General features: G+C 34.5%; 2 protein-coding genes across 3 annotated transcripts in view; both read right to left on the bottom strand.

Moving 5' to 3' along the window:
• The window catches only part of gabbr1a (gamma-aminobutyric acid (GABA) B receptor, 1a), a 54,253-nt gene extending 35,749 nt beyond the window's left edge, over positions 1-18,504 (bottom strand). For both annotated transcript variants that reach the window (XM_016507756.1, XM_016507757.1), the window contains exons 1-8: positions 18,189-18,504; positions 16,053-16,139; positions 13,176-13,240; positions 12,909-13,047; positions 11,599-11,784; positions 11,475-11,492; positions 6,583-6,671; positions 4,476-4,547 (exon numbers count right to left, since the gene is read on the bottom strand). In XM_016507756.1, coding sequence (XP_016363242.1) covers positions 4,476-4,547; positions 6,583-6,671; positions 11,475-11,492; positions 11,599-11,784; positions 12,909-13,047; positions 13,176-13,240; positions 16,053-16,131 — 648 coding nt within the window. In that variant the 5' untranslated portion in view covers positions 16,132-16,139; positions 18,189-18,504. The remainder of the gene's footprint in view (positions 1-4,475; positions 4,548-6,582; positions 6,672-11,474; positions 11,493-11,598; positions 11,785-12,908; positions 13,048-13,175; positions 13,241-16,052; positions 16,140-18,188) is intronic.
• Positions 18,505-20,637: 2,133 nt separating this feature from the next.
• On the bottom strand, positions 20,638-25,852 carry LOC107704760 (SH3 domain-binding protein 5-like). Its single transcript, XM_016507761.1, is given in 5 exon segments — positions 20,638-22,212; positions 23,363-23,536; positions 24,212-24,370; positions 24,587-24,723; positions 25,189-25,852. Coding segments are annotated over 5 exon segments (1,284 nt in total). The 5' UTR covers positions 25,469-25,852; the 3' UTR covers positions 20,638-21,678.
• Between the last annotated feature and the right edge of the window lie 247 nt (positions 25,853-26,099).

Raw genomic sequence — 26,099 nt, 5'->3', positions numbered from 1 at the left:
GCTCTATCACAGTTAATAATTGATCAAAGTTTTCAGGCTGGGCTTTGATATAACCATGGCAACCGTCTGGAGAGGGAGAGTGTATCTGTGCAAGGGGGTTCCTGTAAATACACACACACAAGATGGACCACAACTTCAGACACCAGAGTCTAAGACTGTGTCTTTGAGATTTCCATTTATGACCAGTATCATAGCATGAATCAAAAGTCAGATGTGTTTGTATTAATTTTTATTATGAAATGTGCAATGTTGTATCATTCTAAAATAGAGGTGCAGGCTAATGCTGTTATTTAGTTTACCATAAATGCTTGTCAGTACATATCACAGTACACTTTCAGCATGTTTCAAATACAAAAGAATTATGAAATTACATATAATATTACACTTAAGTCCTATAAGTTAGTCAAAACAAGTTCAGCTAACTGTATTTAATATACCTTTTAATTAAAAAAATAGTATAATATAATTTCATTGTATTTCTAATATATTATAAATGTAATATAAATTTGATTAAAATTGCATTTTATATAAATGATTTTATTTTCTTAAATTTTATTTTATTATATAAATTTAAATTGTACATTTTACACTTAAGTATATTCTTTTAAAGTTCATTATTTGCATAACAATATCTTCTCTTTTTTAAAGTATGCTATGTAATCTAATTTTTTTAAACTTTTAAACATGGGTTGTCTTGACAAACTTTGCTATTCTAGTTTTCAAAAATACAATTTCTCCGAATTCCAATTTGTTTTAATTCTAATTTATTAGATTCAGAAATCTAATTCTGCATCCTGTTTCTTTTCTCAGTTCAAATTTAATGTGGCCTGATCCCATTCTTTCTTTCTAACAATTTCCATTGCATATCTGGCTAATAAAATAAAGCTCACAAGTCTTTTGATTAGTGACAACAGTGATTATTACTGTTGCATGCTAATGCTGTTCTCATACTTTTAAACAAGCTAAATATTCAATTTGTTGTGTAATTCCATGCTGTTTGTATTACGGCTGTTTGTATGTACAGTAAATGATGCCTCAAATCATACGGCTTATTAAATAGAGCTTTGATATTACTTGTCTAAGTGATCAGACTAACCATTTTTGCCTGGCAGATGATAAAATGTGGGGACAAAAAATAATAAATCCCATAGGCTTACACTAAAGAAAGAACCCAAGTCATATTTAGAAAATCATAGAAACGTAGCGTATAAGTTTTGCATGGACAAGCACCCCTTACTAAAATCCATTTAGCCTCAATTTATCATAAAACAAATGTCCAAAGTGTCATTTTAATATGACACATAAAAAAGGAAGGAAAAAATGAAAAGAACAAATGGATTAGAAAAGCACTGATCTGTGTTCTGCTGCCAAAGCATGGCAGGGGTTATTATAACACTCATTTATTAAATAAATATTTATCAAATGTCAAATGAAATTGGAATTTTGAGGTGACTTCCATGTTTCTATGCAAACATTGCTCGGCGTGATAATTGGCTATTTGAGAGAGATTAAAAGAATGCCTCAAACATGCCTGAGATTCTTTGAACAATAATTAAATGCAAAACCCACATCAAATTTGATTTTCTCCCTTTGTAATTACATTTCTGACACCCGAAAGCAATTTTGATTAGAATCTCATCCAGGTATGAAGTGCTCCCCAATCAAGAGGAAATGCTCAAAATATCTGTCGGCTTAAATGTCAACGAGTCGTAGCACTTCACACCTGCTCTTCCATCTCCACGGCATACTAGCACATGACATTTATACAATCTTCTGATATTGCATTCTTCTACTTGTGCACCTGCAGTATGCCTTAGACTTTAATTAAGATTAATGCTAAATTAAAAGAGACTCGAGTCATGGGTGGAATTGGGTGACATTTCTAGAAAGCAGTTAATAATAATTGGAATCGTACATAGCATTTTCATTAAATCATGAATTAAGGTGAATCAAATCAAGATTATTGCAGTACTGTTAATATTGCCTTTTGTATGATAAATTGCTTGTGCTTTTTCTCATTTAAAAGTAACTTTGGATAAAAGTATCTGGTAAATGATTAAATGTACCCTGATAATCAAAATGTAGTATGAGAAAAGAAAAAACACAATTAGACCCCTTCGTCCTAATTTTTTTTACATTTATTTATTTTTTGTATAGAATACAGTTTCAATACAATAATTACATATCATAATAAAAAAATAATTTATTGTATTTAAAAAAAGTTCCAACTGTCAAATTTTACCTCATATTTGACCCCGAAATATTTTACAAAGCCCCTTTATATGTAATTTTTTTTCTTTCCAACATAAATTGTGTAACTCTCAATTAATATAATTTTTTTAACACAACACATTTTGGTATCTCATTAGGAAATTAAAAGATATAAGTAATTGATCTAATTATGACAGGAAATGCACAAAAATATTTCTACAAATATTTAGTAACTTAATTTGTAAGCTCTTGGATAATTAAGTTTGCATATGTGCTAATATGATCGCTAAGGAAAATCCACCAAGTGCACTGGTTAATCGAATTTCATTTTCATGCAAGACTAAAAACATTTTCATGCAAGACTAAAAACAACACAAATGCATGTGTTTTTCCCACTTTTAATACAATAAACAAGTGTAATTTAAATATTATTTAAATAAATAAAAAAATAGTGATTTTGAACCCATATTTAAAGAAACAGTTCTGGACTTTAACAGTATTTTATATTTACAAAGGCCCTTTAGATGTAGTTTTCTCTTTTCCGCACAAATTGTATACCTTTTTTTTTTTTTTTAACATAACACATTTTGGGATCAGAAAAAAAGTATCTCTCACACACCCATTGTATCCTAAATATTACGATTTTTAAATGCTTTTCAATGTGGGTCAAATTCAACTCAAGGATCACATTTTCTCAAGCCAACAGGAGGTTTAACGAACTAACTGGGTCTACAGTGATCATCTTGACACATTACAAACTGTTACCATTCAACTCAATCGTGAGTGGTCAGACAGGTGCTGCAGATACACAGGAGTCTGCAGAAGGACCTCCTTATCCTTACAAGATCTACAGGGATGCAAGTTTGTTTGAACTGTGGTTTCACTGGTGGCTGTTGCCATGCCAACCTTCCTCTCCCTGATTCTTCCTCTATATTGAGTGTGATTGCAATGCAGAGTGCGGTTCACCAATCACAACCATGATACAACACATCTCTGTCCACTTAGAGCACTCTTTAACTGTTTCCTCACCTACAGGAGGTCAGAGCCGTCACACCACACCGGTAAACTAAACTTAACTTCTGAAAGTGCTACATATTTCTTGGTGGTCTCACATTTTTGCACATATTTACTATCATACATTTTTGATATCAAACCAGCACTGGCATATTTGAGGATATAAATGATTGAATGGTTTAACAGCACTGTTATTTGTGGCTGTTGACAGAATTGAAACTCAGGACACACAACTTTCTACAAAAGGCAGAAAAAAATCTCTCTCCACTTATGCATACTGCACAAAAAATTTATATTTAAAAATAAATAGACTGAGGAATACACTTTGGAGGTGATCTTGGAAAACTCTGCAACGCTAAAGGCAAACATAAGCATTTATGGTGCATGAGTATTTTTAGGAAGCCAAATTACTTTATGCAGCTGAAGCCTTACAGGCTGTTGATAACAGCCAAGTGCAGTGACTTGTGAAATATTAATGTGCCAACAACTGCAATGTCAACTTGACACCAACTCCTGAATCTCAAGATACAATAACTGCCACAACATAAATGAAGCACCTGCAAAACGCTGATAATTTCTACCATCTTAAATTAACATCTGCTACTTATCTTTGTTTCAGTGCTTGAACGTGAAATACTTGAATAAATTAACAGAAGGTAAAGAGCACTGGCATTTCTTCTTTCTTAGCAAAAGCTTCTGAAAAGTGTAACATTCATTCCTACATGGTTGAAAAACAGTATTGCTTGCGTAATGCAATTAAACTAGTTAAGATGACAGTGGGATTAGAAAATTAAATGGATATAGAATAAAGACTTTATCTGCAGGAACTATGGCATGAAATATATTAGAAGTATTCAGTAACTTACTTTGTATACTATTGCATAATTAAGTTTGCATAAGTGCTAATATGATTTCCAAGGGAAGTACATGGTGGTAAACTCAATTTCATTGTCATGCAAAATTTAATAATAAAACCCTCTGCAGGCCGTACTTTGAATTAAAGGCCAAGTATTATCTACAGCTCGAGGTACGCCAGTTTTTATTTTGTACAAAAAAATATTCTAAGAATGATTCATACCAAACTGAAAAAAATAAATTATATTTTATCTGAATAAAAATGAAGGCTAATTTTAATATATATATATATATATATATATATACACACACACATAATTTTATATACATACATTTATATTTACATTACATTACTGTAATATGGACACTGTAAATGTAAAATGTTATGTGCTCACCATACTGTCGTAATGAATGAGCTCCAGCTCGTAGTCCGGCAGAATATCGGTCCGGTTGTTCACGAGATCTATATGATTTCCAAGGGAAGTACATGGTGGTAAACTCAATTTCATTGTCATGCAAAATTTAATAATAAAAAAAACACTACAAACGCATGTGCTGGGCAGGGTTATTAGTTAACTAAAACTGAAAATAAAACCATAAAAATATCTTTGAAATCTTGAAATAGATGTTAAAATACACATTAAAATAAAATACACATTAAAAAAAACTAGTCGCCAAGTCAACATTTCTCACTTTAAGTTTATCTTGAAGTACAAAAATAACTAAAACTCAACAAAAAAAAAATAAATAAATAGAATAATAAATATAAACAGAAGGACCTCCTTATCCTTACAAGATCTACAGGGATGCAAGTTTGTTTGAACTGTGGTTTCACTGGTGGCTGTTGCCATGCCAACCTTCCTCTCCCTGATTCTTCCTCTATATTGAGTGTGATTGCAATGCAGAGTGCGGTTCACCAATCACAACCATGATACAACACATCTCTGTCCACTTAGAGCACTCTTTAACTGTTTCCTCACCTACAGGAGGTCAGAGCCGTCACACCACACCGGTAAACTAAACTTAACTTCTGAAAGTGCTACATATTTCTTGGTGGTCTCACATTTTTGCACATATTTACTATCATACATTTTTGATATCAAACCAGCACTGGCATATTTGAGGATATAAATGATTGAATGGTTTAACAGCACTGTTATTTGTGGCTGTTGACAGAATTGAAACTCAGGACACACAACTTTCTACAAAAGGCAGAAAAAAATCTCTCTCCACTTATGCATACTGCACAAAAAATTTATATTTAAAAATAAATAGACTGAGGAATACACTTTGGAGGTGATCTTGGAAAACTCTGCAACGCTAAAGGCAAACATAAGCATTTATGGTGCATGAGTATTTTTAGGAAGCCAAATTACTTTATGCAGCTGAAGCCTTACAGGCTGTTGATAACAGCCAAGTGCAGTGACTTGTGAAATATTAATGTGCCAACAACTGCAATGTCAACTTGACACCAACTCCTGAATCTCAAGATACAATAACTGCCACAACATAAATGAAGCACCTGCAAAACGCTGATAATTTCTACCATCTTAAATTAACATCTGCTACTTATCTTTGTTTCAGTGCTTGAACGTGAAATACTTGAATAAATTAACAGAAGGTAAAGAGCACTGGCATTTCTTCTTTCTTAGCAAAAGCTTCTGAAAAGTGTAACATTCATTCCTACATGGTTGAAAAACAGTATTGCTTGCGTAATGCAATTAAACTAGTTAAGATGACAGTGGGATTAGAAAATTAAATGGATATAGAATAAAGACTTTATCTGCAGGAACTATGGCATGAAATATATTAGAAGTATTCAGTAACTTACTTTGTATACTATTGCATAATTAAGTTTGCATAAGTGCTAATATGATTTCCAAGGGAAGTACATGGTGGTAAACTCAATTTCATTGTCATGCAAAATTTAATAATAAAAAAACACTACAAACGCATGTGCTGGGCAGGGTTATTAGTTAACTAAAACTGAAAATAAAACCATAAAAATATCTTTGAAATCTTGAAATAGATGTTAAAATACACATTAAAATAAAATACACATTAAAAAAAACTAGTCGCCAAGTCAACATTTCTCACTTTAAGTTTATCTTGAAGTACAAAAATAACTAAAACTCAACAAAAAATAAATAAATAAATAGAATAATAAATATAAACAGAAAAAAACGAAAACTACTAAAAATGACAAAAACACTACAAAATTACAAAAAAAGGATTTACTAAAATTAAAATGAAAACAGTGAATGTAAAAAATAAAAACTGGTTCAAAATATAAACTATAATAAAATCTCAATAATACTAAAATAACACTGGTGATGGAACAGTTTGTTTTTGCTTTAATTTTGGATTAATTTTGCACATTTGTGGGAGAAGCTTAATAACTGATAAAGATGTAAGTATTATGTATCTATCAACTATCTATCAAATACCATTTTGAACGCAATTATATAATTAAATGCTGAGCAAAACAACATGAATATATATAGCCATCTGGGCTGCGGGGAGACACGCTTGACCACCGGGCCATCCTCCACTCATGGGAAACAGAGCTCCGATGTACAGTTTCTTCTTGCCTGCAACCGCACACGGCCAGGAGAGAAAGACAAGCAGTGCGTAAAGGAGAGCCAGGCTTCTCCAAACTCTCCCCAAGGTCCTGATCCTCTCCGTCGATGCCATTAATATCCGATTTGACATTTATACGTTTCGAACTTAAAATGTGCTGTTGTGTCCGATGCCGAAAGTGTCCGCACGTGCGACGAGTCCCGTTTAGAGTAAGAGAACCGTGCACGGAACGCGTAAAAACAGTAGTGCTTAACACTTTAAACGCAATATCTTGCAGGCGGTTTAACCACAGTCTGGATGCTCGTTGGGATTTATATGTTTACAGCAGTTATAATTTCATATCTGATGTCAGTCAGCCATGGCTATGAGCTTTTAGCGTCGTAACACACAGTTAAGACATCTCATCTTGCGCGCTTTCTTGGAACTTATTTAGAGCGTCTTGAATAGCTCAGAATCTTCAGACCCCGTCTAATCTTAGGAATCTTTTACAATTTGCAGACCTTTCAGTCTTTTAGAGGCTTCAGAACCTTTTGAAATATCATCTTCAGAATCTGTTAGAATCTTTTAATTGTTAGGAACCTTTTAGAATCTTTTGACTCTTTTGAATCTTCTGAAGTACTTTTTTAGAATCTTTAGAATCTTCCATCTTTATAATCTTTGAAATACGCAGAATCTTTAACAATCATCGAAATATGCTGAATATTTTATAATCTTCAGAGTCTTTAGAATCTTCTGTATATTTAGAGTCTTTAGAATTCTTTGGAATCTTTTAGAATCTTCTCAGCAGTTTCTACTCCGACACTAAATCACTATGTCCTGTCACAGAATGCGCTTCAACACAAACCAGCTGTCCAAACATGTAAAAGCACCAAGCTACAGAAATCACGCTTTGAATGTTGGGTAAAAACAAATGCGCCATCGGGCAGTTATTGTCTCTTTCTCTCTCAGTCACAGACGGTGTGTTTGTAGTGCAGCTATGCTCATGGTTCACGACAGGAGAGAAAAACAGGTGGTGTTGCGCGACATTGACGGTCAGAACGCGCTCCGATGATCCTCTGGCGTTGCTTTATTTACCGCGCCGCGTAAATTTTAAGCTGTCGAGCATATTATTCCGGCATCTGATCAGAATATTACAAAATAACAATTGTGCTGCGGCATAATCCTTTAATCCGCCGGGAGGAGAGGGGGAGAGACTGACCACCAAACGCAGTACACTGAGATCCGTACTCAGAGCAGACAGCAGAGAACTGATGCACTGACAGACGAACAGTACTGTTGTATAGCGGGATGGGGGCGGGGTTAAAGTAAACGCTCTCTTCTGAATCAGAATCACTTTCACTGAATCAAAAACATTTTCAAAAGTCATGCAGTTGATTAACGCACGTTACAGCTAAACTCAGCTGCAAAAATAATGTGAACGTACTACATCTATCTATCTATCTATCTATCTATCTATCTGGCTGTCTTTCTGTCTGTCTGTCTATCTGTCTGTCCAGCTTTCTGCCTCTCTGTCTGTCTGTCTGGCTTTCTGTCTCTCCATGTCTCTCTCTCTCTCACTCTCTCTTTCTTTCTTTCCATTTGTTTGTTCATCCATCCATCCATCCATCCATCAATCAATAGCTGAGTTCTTCCATCCATCAAAAATTCTTCAATCAAAATAGCCTTTAGAAAATTGGATATAACTTTACACAGACAAGGTTAGTAAGTGATTTTAACATCATGTTAACAAGCATATTGTTTACGTCTAGTGGCTATACAATTGAAACAGTGGGTAGTTTAATGGTGGCCCCATTCATTTCCATTGTAAGTGCCTCATTTGAACCCACAACCCACATGTGTCTGTTTGTTTATTTATTTATTTATCTACTTATTTATGTCATTTTTTATTTATTCATAAAGTACTCTACAGAAATGGTGTACATTTCAAGGGCAAAAGTGTCCTAATTAACCTGAATTCTCTATCTATCTATCTATCTATCTATCTATCTGTCTGTCTGTCTGTCTGTCTGTCTGTCTGTCTGTCTTACTCTCTGTCCGTCTGTTCGTCTGTCCAGCTTTCTGCCTCTCTGTCTGTCTGTCTGTCTGTCTGGCTGTCCGTCTGTCCAGCTTTCTGTCTGTCTGTCTGTCTGTCTGTCTGTCTGTCTGTCTGTCTGGCTTTCTGTCCAGCTTTCTGCCTCTCTGTCTGTCTGTCTGTCTGTCTGTCTGTCTGGCTTTCTGTCTCTCCGTGTCTCTCTCTTTCTTTCTTTCCATTTGTTTGTTCATCCATCCATCAATCAATAGTTGAGTTCTTCCATCCATCAAAAATTCTTCAATCAAAATAGCCTTTAGAATTCTCTATCTATCATCTATCTATCTATCTATCTATCTATCTATCTTGAGTTCTTCCATCCATCAAAAATTCTTCAATCAAAATAGCCTTTAGAATTCTCTATCTATCATCTATCTATCTATCTATCTATCTATCTATCTATCTATCTGTCTGTCTATCTGTCTGTCTACTTGTTATTTCTGTTCGTCTGTCCATTTATCTGTCCTTCCATCAATCAAAAGATGAGTTCTTCCATCCATCCAAAAATCTATCAATCATATTTTTGCCTTAGAATTATACTGAAAAACAAAAGAAATCTAAAACCCTCTATGGATATATATGTAACACATGTATGTTCTTCAATTTGACTTTTTTTTTTATTTGGTATCCATTTCACATCCTGAAAAAATAAAAATCAAGAAAGATTCCTCTATCCATCGATCCATCGATTGATTCTATCCATGTGATCTCAGGGTGCACTTACATACACTTACATTGTCAATATTGACACCTTACACATAATGTAGGTAGCTTTTATTGCCCGCACAGCTCTCTGGATTCTACTATTCACTCTAAATACTCTAAAACAACAGAGTAGAGCTGAAGTTGATGACTTGAGCCACTGTGAACCTCAGGACCTGAGATGACAGTGACATTTGGAGCTCCCTTTGAATCCGCTCTCTCCATATGCCAGTCATTAATTATTCATCCCTGATCTTTAGTTGTTATTTAATAAAAGAAAGGCCGGAGAAGCCTCCTGTGAGGATATATAATTACCCATTAGTTTATGCGATAACTAAATATGTTTACAAAACAGAATGAGATTTTATGTACAAGGTCAGTTCTTGTTCATAAAGGGGTTTACAGAGGGCTGGCAAACAAAAGGTCACCTTTATGCTGAATTATCCTTTAACAACCACAGTAAAAGCGATGTAGTCACCACCCGGTACACACAGGCTGGAATATATCCAGACACACACATAAACACACACTGCGCTGAGATACACACATAACCTCATATACATTCATACACACACAGAGCAGAAATACACACAGCGCTACACACTCTGGCCGAGTGTTAATCTTCAGCCTGCTGAGAGTGCACTAAGTAGGCGGTGATCTCTCGCTGTGAGTTAACAGAGGGAGTCGAGAGAGAGAGAGAGAGAGTGCATTTGCGTGGCTTGATAGTCTAAATCAGCAGAGCTGAAAGAAACGAGGGGAAATGAAAGAAAGGACAGAGGGATTGAGAGGAATGTAAGGCAATTAGAGGGAGGGATGGATGAATGAGAGGGTGCTACAGTCGTGCTTGCAGGAGCACTTGTGTTAATGCTGAGAGGCAGCCTGAAAATTTATAATGAGGTTCTATAGTGGGGTAGTCGACATGAGCTTGACGTCCTACATTCTATACTGTATCTAAAACTATTTTAAACAGCATTTTGCTCATTCTTTATAAGCATGAAGCTTATATGACATCATAAAAATGGAATGTTTGTCATATATACACATGGAATATTGGTACTTTTCAAAACCCTATAACATCAAAATGAGTTTTGTAGCTTTTAGACCACGTATGTTAGATTTGAAGTCATATGTTAATGTACTAAACATTATAAATACATCTAAACACTGCAGTGTTCATTCCAGGGAAAAGAGAACAAAAATATTGATGACTCATCCTGCACTACACAGATTTCCGACCAATTAAATGGTCTCTAGAATGAGAATGGTCCTCCATGAGAACCAATACAAATGTATTTTTCACACTTTACAACCAAATCAAAAAACTATAAGGTAAAAATTTGTTTAAAAATTGTGGGGAAAAAATTGTGACAAGTTACAGGACCACTGTCATATAGATTCCTATATATTTTAACTGAAAATCTAGTTGTTGATCAAATAAATATATGAATAAATAAGATCAAGATGTGCATCCACGTAACACAACAGGTCACAAATAAATTATTTAATGCAGCGATAGTCTGAGGAACAGAAATGGTCTAGATGTTAAAACAAAATGAATTTATAAACATAAAAAGCAAAAATTATCAAAAATATTTAAATCTATATTTATATATAAATATATATGCAGACACATGCAAATACATTTTAACTGAGAGAGAAAGAGAGAGAGACAGAGAGAGAGAGAGAGAGAGCACTAAAATATTGGAAATTATTTGATGCATTGAGGGAGCAGATTTCAGACGACTTATGGAAAAATACAGCCCCCTTGTGGTTGAACTAAGCATTACAATTTAGACTTTCACAATTGGAATTGTGGTTTACAAATTGGATATACTACTGTATTCTTAAAAAATAGCTTAATATTATTTTTACAGTGTCATTTTACACTCTGCTGTTTGTTTTTACATATGTCAAGCAAACTAACAAAGTGGACTGTCAAGTGATAAACAGATTATCATGGGCTGTAAAATATCAGTATTTTAGGAGATTCTTGGGAAATGTGACCTCTGAAATGAAAAATGAAATAACCATTTTTATGTCTTACCTGTATAGTTACTGTCATCTGATGGTGCACAAAAGAAAACAAGAGACACATAAGGTTAAAATTATTCATATTAGGGAAACAGATACATTTATGTGATTGACTGTTAAATCATAAACATACTCACAGACACAGAACGGTTTAGGTGAGTCCCATTTGCCCAGCTTGGTACAGTGGGAGATATTGAAACCCTCCAATAGGAAGCCAGCATGACAGCTATAGTGAAGAACTGTGCCCTCTACTGGTTGTCCAGGGGGCAGCAGCGCCACCCTCCCGTTCTCCAGAGACATCCAGGAACGCGGGCAAACCAATACTGAGAATTTTAACAAGACGTTTATCATATTTAAATAAACTTGAAATTACACAGCCTTAAAGTGTAACGCCACTAACACAACAACACACAGACAATTACATTTAAATAAAAAGATACTTGCATGTAGAATTTCACTTGAATTTATATATATATATATATTTTTGTGCTGCTTAATATTTTTTTTGGAACCTGTGACACTTTTGTCAGGATTTTTTGATGAATAAAAAGTTTAAAAGAACAGCATTTATTTAAAATATAAATCTTTTGTAACAATGTACACTACTGTTGAAAAGTTTGGGGTCAATACATTTTTTTCTTTCTTTTTTTAAAAGAAATAAATACTTTTATTCAGCAAGGATGTGCTAAATTGCAAAGTGATAGTAAAGACTTCTATCGTTACAAAAGATTTCTATTTTAAATAAATGCTGTTTTTTTTACTTTTTATTCATCAAAAAATTCTGACAAAAGTATCACAGGTTCCAAAAAAATATTTTAAATATTTTGAATAGAAAACAGTTATTTCAAATTGTAAAAATATTTCACAATATTACTGTTTTTTCTGTATTTTTTGATCAAATAAATGCAGCCTTGATAATCAGAAGAGACTTCTTTAAAAACATTCAAAATCTTACTGATCCCAAACTTTTGAGCGGCAGTGTTTATATTCAGGGCCGTTTCTAGGCATAGGCGAGCTAGGCGGTCGGGGGTTTTATAGGTTTGACTGAAATAATAATGCAATAACTGACACATTAAATCAATGTTTCAAGAAACAACAAACAAAACTGAACAAAAAACAGATAAAGACAAAAAAGTAGCCTTGAGTTGAATTACTGAAATAAATGAACTTTTCCAAGACATTCTAATTTATTGAGATCCACCTGTGTATATATATATATATATATATATATATATATATATATATATATAGTGTGTGTGTGTGTGTGTGAGAGAGAGAGAGTACTGTGGAACAATATAAGAAATATTGGTATATTATACAGTTTAGTTCATTTGTAAAGCATTTGAACTCAGAATGCTGTTATTGACCAATCAGAATCCAGTATTCCACAGAGCTGTGTGATAAATATAGATATTAATCAGTACAATAGGACAGCAAGGACACCTACAGCATCTGCTGAGCTGGTTCATGTCAGTCCAGGTGCCATTGGGGAGGCATTTTCGGACCTTGGGCCCCACAATAATTCTGCTTCCTCTACAGATATATTCTATCTCATAGTCTACTGGCAAGATCTGCACACTGCGGATCTACAGAGAGAGAGAAAGAGAGACGTTTTGTAGATTGAATTAGATGTTGCTATGGGTCATAGTCCCTTCAGAACTGACATTGATGTTTATGACATCAGCCATTTTAATGTGCTGCCGTAGACTTTTACCTGTTCCTGAGTCAGTCCTCTGTAGCGAATCCCTCCGTCTCTGGGGGGACGAATGATTGCACATCCTGAAAGAGAGTAAGAGAGATGGGGAGGATGAAACGAATACAGATTAAATGTTTTCAGCTTAGTCACAATGCACAAACTAACATCAATAAACTAAAATGACAGATGTTCCAGGTAACTTTATATCCAGGACTTTATATCTGAGTCCCCTTGCAAGACTGTAATGCAGTGGTGGTTTATAAGACATAATTTTAATGGTACTGTCTCATATCAAAATACAGTTTTCATACCCCTTGGAGAATCTTTAAGATGTTTAGCACTTAAAAAGAGAGATCCTTAAAAATGTATTTAGTTTTTTATTGAGTACAGCTCTGAGAAACAGATATTTAAGAAAATCTCATATTCAAAAGGCAAATATTCAAAGCAACAGCAAAATTGTGAGTGTGATGATGTTGCTGTTATATAACAATTCAATGAACAAAGTAAATATTGAGTAACTTTTTAGACAGAATATAGTAAGTTTGTATCAGTTTTCGAAAACAATTTGAAACAAACTCACACTGAGCATCTATGAACAACATATGAGAGGTGTTTCGATTCTGAATGAATTAGTTCTGTGGAATACTGGCACTGCTCTGCTAGACTGCTAAGATCATCTCAGAGTCTTATTTTGAATGTTCCGAAACCAAAATTAAAGACTAAAGGGGATCGTACCTTCTCTGTGGCAGCTCCACGCCTCTGGAATAGCCTCCCTCCATATTAAATCCTGTAACTCGTTGGAATGTTTTAAGTCCTTGCTGAAAACGCATCTCTACTCTATTGCTTACAACTGCCTTCAGGGGTGGAGTCTGAGTAGTGACTTGTATTGGGTGTGTTCTTAATTTGTGTTTTTGTGGTAATGTTGAGAGTGTAAAGCACTTTGGTCAGCGTGTTGTTTTTCAACGTGCTATAGAAATAAATGTTGATTTGATTTTGAGTTGATTTGAACAAATCGTTTAAATCAATGATTCAATAACTCACTTATAACATCACATGTTACATTCCTGAATGAATCAGTTTTGTTGAACGAATTGGTTAAAACTATGATTCAATGACTCACTCATAATGTCACTTGTTACATTCCTGAATGAATCAGTGTTGTTGAACAAATTGGTTAAAACTATGATTCAATGACTCACTCATAATGTCACTTGTTACATTCCTGAATGAATCAGTGTTGTTGAACAAATTGGTTAAATCAATGATTCAATGACTCACTCATAATGTCACTTGTTACATTCCTGAATGAATCAGTGTTGTTGAACGAATTGGTTAAAACTATGATTCAATGACTCACTCATAATGTCACTTGTTACATTCCTGAATGAATCAGTTTTGTTAAACAAATTGGTTAAATTAATGATTCAGTGACTCACTCATAACGTCACTTGTTAAATTCCTGAATGAATCAGTTTAGTTAAACAAATTAGTTAAATCAATGATTCAGTGACTCACTTATAACATCACTTGTTACGTTCCTGAATGAATCAGTTTTGTTGAATGAATTGGTTAAATCAATGATTCAGTGTTTCAATGACTCACTCATAACGCACTTGTTACATTCCTGCATGAATCCATTTTGTTGAATGAATTGGTTAAATCAATGATTCAATGACTCGATGACTCACTCATAACATCACTTGTTATGTTCCTGAATGAATCAGTTTTGTTGAATGAATTGGTTAAATCAATGATTCAGTGTTTCAATGACTCACTCATAACGCACTTGTTACATTCCTGCATGAATCCATTTTGTTGAATGAATTGGTTAAATCAATGATTCAATGACTCGATGACTCACTCATAACATCACTTGTTATGTTCCTGAATGAATCAGTTTTGTTGAATGAATTGGTTAAATCAATGATTCAATGACTAAATTACTCACTCATAACGTCACTTATGTTCCTGAATAAATCAGTTTTGTTGAATGAATTGGTTAAATCAATGATTCAGTGACTCAATGACTCATTCATAATGCACTTGTTACATTCCTGCATGAATCCATTTTGTTGAATTAATTGGTTAAATCAATGATTCAATGACTCAATGACTCACTCATAACATCACTTGTTATGTTCCTTAATGAATCAGTTTTGTTGAATGAATTGGTTAAATCAATGATTCAATGACTCAATGACTCACTCATAAGGTCACTTGTTATGTTCCTGAATGAATGAGTTTTGTTGAACGGTTGGATCAATTGGTTAAATCAATGATTCATTGATTCACTCATTTATAAATAGTCACTTGCTGCCACCTACTGGCATAACTATGTAACCTGCATATTCACAGATAATCCCCTCCACTAACTGCTATAATTAAAAATAATTTAAAGAAAAGTTTAACAAAAAAATATGTATAAAATAATTGTGTTCAAAACTTTACATTCATTTGGTTTACAAATTCATTATTAATTTTTTTTGTCTTTAGCAATTTATGATAATCTCTTATGTCAAATTGTTCCCACATATTAAAAAAAAACTATTATAGACATTTTTTTTACATCTTACAAGGGGCTTGTAAACCTACAAGCTGAACTGTGACACTGAATTGCTTTGATTCATCTAGATTGTGTAGGCTATATATTGCTTTCACAATGAAAAAGGAGAACTGACATGCAATCCATTTTTTTCCTTCTATAGTTCCGGCTGAACATGATCCCAAGAGGACTGAGGGCAGATCGCTGTTTGAAATCCATGAAACTCAGTTTACAGAATCTAAACAGAACACCCTCTAATCTCACAAAGCAACAGAGGTGGGCCACTTTAGACATTCTGTGGTGTTAAATTCAACATGCATGGACCAGACATCATCCACACACACACACATTACCTCCGGTTGTTGAATTATGTATGGACGAGATGAGAGTAGGAAGCAAGTAGAAAATTACAAGAAATAATAGCTGCTCCATTACTGCATCTGAACAAGGATGAGAGAGAGACAGAGAAATTACTAATAATATGTTTGATTTCAGCAGGTCACAATTCACGCTCGTTTCAAAGCAATTAAGCTGCTCGACGTGACCTTGTTGGCATTCAGATATGTTAAACATAATAATAAGCTGCTGTCTGATTTAATTACACCACACATGGTTCTGGAGGAGGAGGATTCGTACAACATGGAGGCAGTTTGCCATCCCTGCACTGTAAAGATTTTATGAGCTTTCCCTCAACCACTCTTAGAGTGGAAAAGCACATCCAGGGTGGGTCAAACACGAGCATGCAAAATAAACAGAAGCACACGGGTCTAACACACACACATACAGCTTCTTACAAAGACATTTCAGGAGGACAAAGCCTTGAACAGAGAGTGCTTTCATCAATATTGACTTCTGTATTGAATACACTTGAACCTAGAGGTCAAGGTTACTTGATAGATAGATAGATAGATAGATAGATAGATAGATAGATAGATGAGGACGTGACAGATAGAGAGGGAGGGCTGTAGGGACTGGGATTTTCTCCAGGCTCACAGTAGGGAGCGACAGGAGATGATTCAGGGAGGTGAGGATCAGAGGGATCAGTTAAACTTTAAACAAGTCTCTACAACACTCCACCTCATTAATTCAGTACGGCACAACACTTCACAGATTACAGTAATCCAAACAACAGGATGCACTAACAATGATTGGTTTGCATTGCACTGTTGAGCAAATACATTTTTAGCTTTTTCGATTATCCTAATTGTTCCTATTTTATGTATTAAACACAGTAAAAACTGCATGAAAACTTTATACAACTGTGGCCGCTGAGTGAATGTGATCATTTCTAGGGAGTGGATATGGATGGAGGTTGCAGTCTCTTTTAAACAGTTGTTTTTGTTGATTTTGTTGTTGTTTTGACAAAGAATTAAAAAATAAGCTGGTGTTTTTATATTGACTCAATTTTTGTTTGTTATTTATTCTTTGGTTCATAAATTCATTATTATTTATTATTAGTAGCTATTATTTTTGTCTTGTTGAATTTATGAATATTTGTTCAATTTATGAATATCAAATCTTCACCAGATAATGACAGATGTTTCACTGTAAATTTATTTTTAATAAATACTGAATTTCATTAGGCCCCTCTTGTTTTCTTAAAAAATATAAACAAATCTTGAAAGGTATATTTAAACCTATGAGCTGAACTGAATATGACACCATTAAGAGGCTTTCTTATTTTTAAACAGCTGTTAGGATTTATATTAAGAACCTTCTTTTTCCTGATAAAAACTTAAAAATATGCTATTTTATGGTGTTTTTATATGATTACCTCATTTATGCTTCTTCTGTTTACTGTTTTAATCTTAATTTAACTGGTGTGCATCATATTGATACCCATATTAACAGCTTTTTAATTCTTTTGACATAAATATTCTATTTTATTACTTAATTGTCAATTTCATTCTATAAAACGATAAATAACCATTTGCATTGTTACACAAATATAAAGTCAGCTTTCTGATTATCCTTATTGTGATGCTATGTTATAGTTTAGAGATTAAACAGTAAAATATACACCTCTACAAGACAGAGTGGTCTGAAAGTGATATTGGCTTGGTTGATGGTTTGTTGAGAGGTTAAGGTCCCGTTTGGTGAACGTTTTCAGCACCATGGACAAGGACTTTCCGCGGAACCCCATAAAGATGCATCACTGCTGCTTTATTCTTATAATAACGCTCTCATACAATGTGACGTTCTCTAGTCTAAAAATATATGCTGTCGGGGAGACGGTTCCCTGAAGTTTCCATATTAACATGGCTGCGTCTGTCGTCAGCGTACTGTAGTCCGTCTACACCTTTAAGCGCGCTGTTTGTGAAGTTTTGTGTCCCGTGCAAAGCATATTACAACCGGCTTTCGTTAATCAAACGATATCTGTCAGATATGCAGGAGAAAACAGCTGAGAGCTACTTCATCATATAAAACCCATGGTAAACACAAACGAAACTAAAACAAGCGCAGACATCACGTAAAAGTGATTTACTCACAGCAAAGGCCCGGTGCAGCTCCAGCAGGACCGACCCGAAGAAAATAAACACAATATCCGTTCACGGAGAGTTTAAATATAACATCCAGCCGATACAAGCGCGATGTCGCTTTGATTGTGCAAATCTGTGCTTCACATTTGCGGACTGCTTTATGGCTTTTAGAGAAGGGTCTGTATTGCTTTGCATTAGATCATTGCAAGTGTAAATCACCGGCTACATAGAGAAACATTATCTACATAGCGCTCATCCTTCCTTCTTTTTTTCCACTCCCTCCTCAATCTCACTTACTTGTGACGTAACGGGGGAACGCAGCCTATGTCTTTTCATCCTTGCGTCACGAGTCATCTTCTGTGCCAAGTGTACAATATATTAATATAATTATTATATATATTAATTATATATATTAATATATATATTATTATATAATTATTTATATACTCAATTTGTATTTTTTTCCCCTTTATATCATTTATTTTGTATTTTGCCCCTCTTTCTTATATATTATTTATTAATTTATGTATTTATTTAGAATTTTGTTTAATATTATTATGTGGATCCTTAAAAATATTTATATAGATTATTTACCGTATTTCTAATTTTCTCTCATTTTAATTATAACGTGTTATATAATTGATGACAATGTTTTTCAATCATTTTAATTACATATATTTATATATAAAGAAAAAATATTGTTCAAGTTTAATAAAAATCTTAAGTGTAGATTTTATTCACAAATCTATGCCATAAAGCACATTTTTTCCTGTTTAGACCAATTTTATTCTTGGTCACATTTGCCCTCTATTTGAATATCCAACAGTAATATAATAATATTTATTTATATAACACCTTTTAAACACATTGTTTACAAAGTGCATGGAGAGTGAATATGTATGTGCAAACACATATGCACATAGTTATATATATAAATTTTAGATCAGTTTTCCCTTCCTCCAGGATTGTCTTCTCTTCCTCTAAGATATTCGTTATGGGCACAGTCGTCTATTTATACTTTGCTCTTTAATAATTGAGAAGAGATGAATCCTTTCGAAGAGCCTATTTTCAAGCCAATGCTCACTGTAAAAAAATATATATATATCAATAATATATTCTTGTACAAATGGCCTTCATTTTTATAAAAACTTAATTTAAGACTTTATTAATGACCTTTATTATAGACCCTGTCTATTATAAATGTTATAAAGTTACATGAAGTGGTAAGAACTAACTAATTATTTTAATATGAGAAACTCATCCTGACACCCCAAGACAAGTTATTACAAATGAAAACAAAATCAACAAAAACAGTTTCGATATGGTGAACAGCTGCTTGTTGTTTCCACTTAAAAAAAAAAAAAAAATCTGGAAATCTGCACTCAGATGCATTACTTGTGTTCTTGAAAGTTATTAAGATTAGTAAGGAACAAAAAATATATATTATGACAATCTATAATATATGGTATAGTTCTCAACCTGTGAAGCTCTGGTGAACTCCATGCCCAAGAGGGTTAAAGGCAGTGCTGGAAAATAATGGTGGGCGCACAAAATATTGACACTTTGGGCCCAATTTGGACATTTACACTTAGGGGTGTACTCACTTTTGTGGCCAGCGGTTTAGACATTAATGGCTGTGTGTTGAGTTATTTTGAGGGGACAGCAAATTATAGTTATAGTTCTCAAGATCCGAAAAGGGAAAGGCTGCAATCAGACTGCACACAGACCAGGGCAAGGAAGAGAATTTTGCAACCGTACCATGTGAAATATTTTTGTCTCACGCTTTTTCAGAATCGAAATAGCTCAGGAGTCAGGAAGGTAGCAGATGCAGTGTAAAATCTGACGGGATGGTACAAGTTGCCAGAGAAAGAGCGCAGGGATGACTTCAGAGAGAATAAATTACAGTCATAGTGTCTTATTTCAGTCATCTGCTGGAGCTTAACTTTCATGTCTGAGGAGAGAGCGCTCTGCCCTTGCAGATCTAAGCCTGTTTTGATGGTGCCAGTTTATTAATATCAGGAGCAACATTTGCTGACAGATACATCCTGAATCTAATTTAACACCTGGATAACACAGAGAGGTACAGGTCAGTGCCTTTGCCCTGGTCATTTGATTTTTCTGCTTTTAATATTAGCCTAGATGAACAGAGACAAAGCAATATTTTGCAAAAGCAACATTTTTTAGTAATTTTTTCCCCTTCATGTCAGATCTCCACTCAAGAAATGGGCAAAAACAACCAGATTTATGTGAACATTTCTAAAAAATAAATACATACAATTTTTAAAAAATGTGATCTTACGTGCTTTTTTTTTTTTTGATGATTGAAAAATATTGTTAAACATGTTACCCTGGCCTATATTAGGCACACCAAAAAAAATATTATTTACGCTATGCTAATCTGACCACATGATTAATGTCTAAAATTGTTTAAAAAAACACTAAAATACCCAAAATAATATGAATTTATACATGCATATTTATTGTTCCATCAGACGTCACAAATGTCACCACTGTGCACATCTTCATACAGAACACTATTAAAGACAATAATATCAACATCCAATGCTGGAGGATTAGCAAAGATGTATAAAGCACACTGAATGAACATAGCCTCTCAAAAAATGAGGAAAACAGCATTCAAAAACACCTGAAAATGCATGAAATGAAAATAAATTCTGAAACTTAGAAAAGTGATTGCCATAAACAGCAAAACATCAAATGTTCAGCGGCAGGTATTTTAAAAACCCTGCAATTGAGAATCAACGCTTCATCTCTCCAACAATACAAAACCTGTATTTTGGTTGAAATAAATGTTTCTTCTGATGAAAAGGACAGAGTGCACTAATGCAAACAAGACTAACATAAAGCAAACCTCATGCATGCATTTGTCACTTGGACACAAAGCACTTTTTGTAAACCACTATTTCAAAGTCAGCATGGGACTAATGTAAAAATAAAATACATTTTAAATTAAGAAAAATAACAGTGGCATTTTAGAGTCTAAAATTAGCTAATGATTAATGGCAAATAGTGTGATTATGTCTGTAAGCGAACTAAAGCTCACCAGTGGTCAGTAAAATTTGAAAAGTATAAAGCAAAACGGCCTTATTTTATCATGTCAGCTATATAGAGATTATAATAATAGTGTGTTTATTAAGACAGGGTTTTTTACATTTGCATAGAAAAACATTAGGTACTGATTAGGATGAAAAAGAAATATATTGTAGTAATTACGATTAGGTTAATCAAACTGCAGGGTTGCTACCCTTACAAATATTGTCAGTCTTTTACCACTTGATTTGAAATACCAAACAGTAAAAAACCTTCTCTCTCTCTCTCTCAAAAAAAATTAAAGAAATATATATATAATTTTCTTTTGGTCTTTCTCCTATTCAAGTACTGTTAAATGCTCAACAATAAATAAAAATGATGAGTTACTCTGTCTCAAACTCAAACAAGCTTAAAATCGATAAAACATGAGCATTATTCAAGGACGCACTCATAAACTGACACTTCTTATGTGTTGTTTGAGGAACTCCTCTGAAATGTGTGCGTTTTTTTGCCTCACTCGCTTTTTATCATTCTCCAGCCCGTCTCTCTCCCCTTCTTCCCCTGAGAGACTGATGTCACTGCTGAGGCGGCCCAGGTGTTTGACCGAATCACACTTTTCGAGATCAGAGATGATGGTCTGGAGTGTCACGTCTGCTCTTCCCATGTCCACCCACCTGGAGTTCTTATGCGTCTCCACCCACTCTCTGGTATTAGCCACGCCCTCTTTTCCATCCACCCAATCGTTTGGTCTCGGGTAGCCTCCGCAGGCTCCGCCTTCGGTACCTGTGCTGCTGACTGTCTCTGCTCCTACAGGAGGGCTCCTCCCACCGCACGTTTTCATTGGTCCATCCTTTGGTTGGTCCTGCTCTCTCTGGGCATGAATCTCCTCACTGATTTGCTCAAGGTGGCGCAGGGTGCTGGAGTAGTTTAACTTGGCTTTGGAAATACGCTCCTCTAACAGTAACATTTTTGACTTGTGCTCCTGCAAAAACATGTTTTGACCATGTTGAGCTCAGACATTTTAACTGTAAATGAGAATCTTAAAAGGAACAGTTCGTCGAAAAATAAATATTTGGTCATAATTCACTCATCTTTATATTGAGCTGTGGTAGAAGGCAATATTTTCAGTGTATACTTAAAATTTGTTTAAAAATAAATCTGTTCCTCTAAAAAAAAAAAAAAAAAAAAAGCTGTTTTAGGGAATATAGCCCTAAAATTATATGGATTCCTTCTATGGTACTTTTTTTTTTTTCTTTTTTTTTTCCTAGGGTACAAGCAAATGTTTTAACATTAATTTTAAGCCTTTTTAAGACCATATCCATTTTTTTTAAAAATCATGAGAGAAGTCACAATTTATATTGAATTAAATGCCACATACAGCTTATTATGTATCCAAAATACCAATAATATCCAGAAAAAAAGACTTTTTGCATAATGCGTGACTTATATATATATATATAAGCCAACCCGAAACTGAAACTCTTATTTTGAAACGTTTATGCTTTTCTAGTACTTCCAGCTGCTCGTTCAAAAAGAAAAGAGGGAGAAAAAATATTTACTCTTACAACTATCTACAACATATTATAATATAAATACCATAAAGTAAACAATTCATCAACAGTATTCATAAATTGTGAACTGCTCTGAAACCGCAAGCTTACAGAATGCACTACGACACCGTGTTTTTACTTTGAAAGTGAAGCTCTCACATTTATTTAATGCAATCATAGCCCTTTGAAGTGTAATAATCACATTAGGCAATACCACAATTTCTGTTTTTCTGTCCCAAATTTAAGACCTCTTAAAGGGATAATTAAGATTTTCTTATAATTAAGACATTTTATAGCATTACATGTGATCAAACTGAATTTAAGACTTCTTAAGGACCTGCAGGGACATGACTTTTGGAACTTTACACTGTCTGTCTTCATTCTATGTAATAAAAATTAATACAAATTCTGCCAAAAATAAAGTAATATGGGTTTGGAATGACATGAGTGTTGAGTAAATGATGACAGGATTTGCATTTCTGGTTAAATCATTCCTTTAATTTTAGTATGTGGCCATATTTTTCATACTTGGTGTAATGCAAGTGAAATCTATGCAAGTGTAATAATAACATCTCAACATACCTCTAGAATGTCATTGAACTGAGCCTTGAGCTCAAAGTAAGACTTGGACTTGACGACGGATCTCTTCAGTGATTTCTGCAGCTCCTGCACACGGGCTTCGGCCTCCTGACACAGCTGGGTGACACGCATGTGCTCCCGCTCGCTCTTCATGCGCTCCTCCTCCGCCTCGTTCACCTGCACAGTTTCAAGACATTTATAACATGCTTAAAGCAATGCTGTGTGTGTGCATGTGCAAAATATATTCAGTGTAGATACATAAACAGAAAAATCATTTTGAACTGCACATCCTATGGGTCATATGGAGGGTTAATGGTGCATTAGTTACATGTTTTCATGTACATAAATGTCATACAGGCTTTTGTTTGTGCAGCATATACAGTAAGATTTAGTTTTTTTTAAGAAATTAATACTTATTTAGCAAGGATACATTCAATTGTCAGTACTGTCAAAAGTGACTAAAGACATAATGTCACAAAAGTTATATATTTAATAAATGCTGTTCTTTTGAACACAAAAATACCACAAAACAATTAAGCAGCACAAGTGTTTTCAACACTGATAATAATCAGAAATGTTTCTTAAACAGAAAATCAGCATATTAGAATGGTTCATTTAGAATCAGTTATTTTAAATTGTAAAATTTTTCACAATATTTTTCCTGTATTTTAATCAATTAGATGGCCATGGTGGGCATAAGAGACTTATTAAAAAGAAAAAAAAAGTTTTTAACAAAATCTGTTGCATGATTTGATCATGTAACAACCGTCCAAGAAAACAAAGTGCAAAGTCAGACACATTTAACTGCTTGGTACAACTTGGTAAGATATGCTGGAGAGAAGACCGGCATACCTTTGAGGTAGCATGATTCAACATCTCTTGCCAGGTTGGATCCAGTGTCTTGACTGCAGTGAGGCCCTGTTCAGCCACGTGGACCATCTCTCGAGCAGCCGAGTGCATGGACACGGCTCTCTCAAAGCTGAGTGCGGCTTTCTGGGTCTCCTGCTGGGCCTAAAATGGGTGAAACCAATCATAATGCATTTAAGAGACAATAGGATTTCATTAGGTGAAGTTTGTGATAGTAGCCTTTGAAAAACAGGCAAAAATACAATATGATGTTTTGGCATAAATCAGCCATTTCCCACAACTAAATAACTATTTTAATTGTTCATATTAATTATAACTGTTTTTTTCTCACTGCTAAAGTAAGGATAAGTATTCTTCCACCTCTTTTGCTTTTCTTCGTGCCTCATAGTACGGCCTGGCCTTCTCGATGCAGGACCCCAGTTCTGAACTTTTCGCCTTGAGTTTAAGCACAGATTCACTCATTATCCTCCTATGGCTGGACCGAACCTCCTGACAACACAAACAGAACGTTTTTACACAAATTGCGCATACCATTCAGAATTCAAATTAATAATAAAAAAAAGTGTGTGCATCAAGCAAGAAGACCTAAGAGAGAGAGAATCATATAAGCCTTATCTGCATTATATGGGGTGGTGGTAAGGTTATTATAGTTAACTAAAACTAAAACTATTTAGTTTTTAACTATTACTAATTTAATTTATCTTGATGTGCTAAAACTAAAGTCAAAATAAAAACTAATAAAAATTATATAGACATTAAAAAATAACGAATTGAAAGTGACGTGACATGTCACCCATGTCTGGTGACCCATACTTGGTGCTCTGCATTTAACCCATCCAAAGTGCACACACACAGCAGTGAACACACACACACCGTGAACACACACACGGAGCAGTGGGCAGCCATTTTTGCTGCGGCGCCCGGGGAGCAGTTGGGGGTTCGGTGCCTTGCTCAAGGGCACCTTAAACGGTGTCGTGTGAGATCTTACTAAACCGCGTTGACTGAATTTCAGTTTACCTGGATTCTTGGATCTAATTCCTCCTCAGTCAGTTTTTCATGTAGTGAGTTTTCATCTTGCCTTTTAGATCTCTCAGAGTCTTTACCCTCCATCTCGGTCTCCTCGGATTCCCCATCAGCTTCTCTGCTATCATCTGTCACCTCCTCCGGCTGATTTCCTCCTCTCTCCTTTACTAAAGGTGCTCCTGAACCCGCAGGACTTTCACGCAAAACCGCTGGATCCATTTACAGGCCTCTTCGTATAGCCGAGATCAAATGTTGACGATTAACAAAGCGAAAACTGTCAGATCGGAAGCGAAACAGAGAAGTAGCCTTACTTGACTATATTTTCAATGTCTTTCCCTTCATTACTTTCTGTGGTAGTTTGTTAGCTTGCTCGCTACTACAAATGACTAACGTTAACTGTTATCAGCAAATAAATAAACCGGTTTGATGAGTTTAAAAGTGCCATGAAATGTAAACTGAATAATATGAAGATTACATGACAAATAATCGCCAAAAGTCCATTCTTTTGCTTCAGATTTACCCCATGGCTAACATCGCTCTCCCTCCGTCATTCAATAATACGGAATGTGATACACGAGTGAGGTAAATAGAAAACGCGAAACCAAACCCTTTAGGACTTTCTGAGCTACTGTAGTTGACGTTGTGTAACATTCGTGTAACGTAACAGCGTGGGAGCCTTTGGTGACGCACGTAATGACTCGTTTGTGTGGCTAATAATAATAATAATAATAATAATTTGTGTGGCTAATAATAATAATAATAATTGGTAAATTTCATACACAAAAGCAAAACGAGTAGCCTATTTCTAAACTATGTTTTAGGGTATTTAGGGTTGAATTTCTGTTTATTG

The sequence above is a fragment of the Sinocyclocheilus anshuiensis genome, unplaced genomic scaffold, assembly GCF_001515605.1.
Source record: "Sinocyclocheilus anshuiensis isolate Anshui unplaced genomic scaffold, SAMN03320099.WGS_v1.1 scaffold758, whole genome shotgun sequence".
NCBI lineage: Eukaryota > Metazoa > Chordata > Actinopteri > Cypriniformes > Cyprinidae > Sinocyclocheilus > Sinocyclocheilus anshuiensis.
This window is presented reverse-complemented; position numbering and strand designations above follow the sequence as displayed.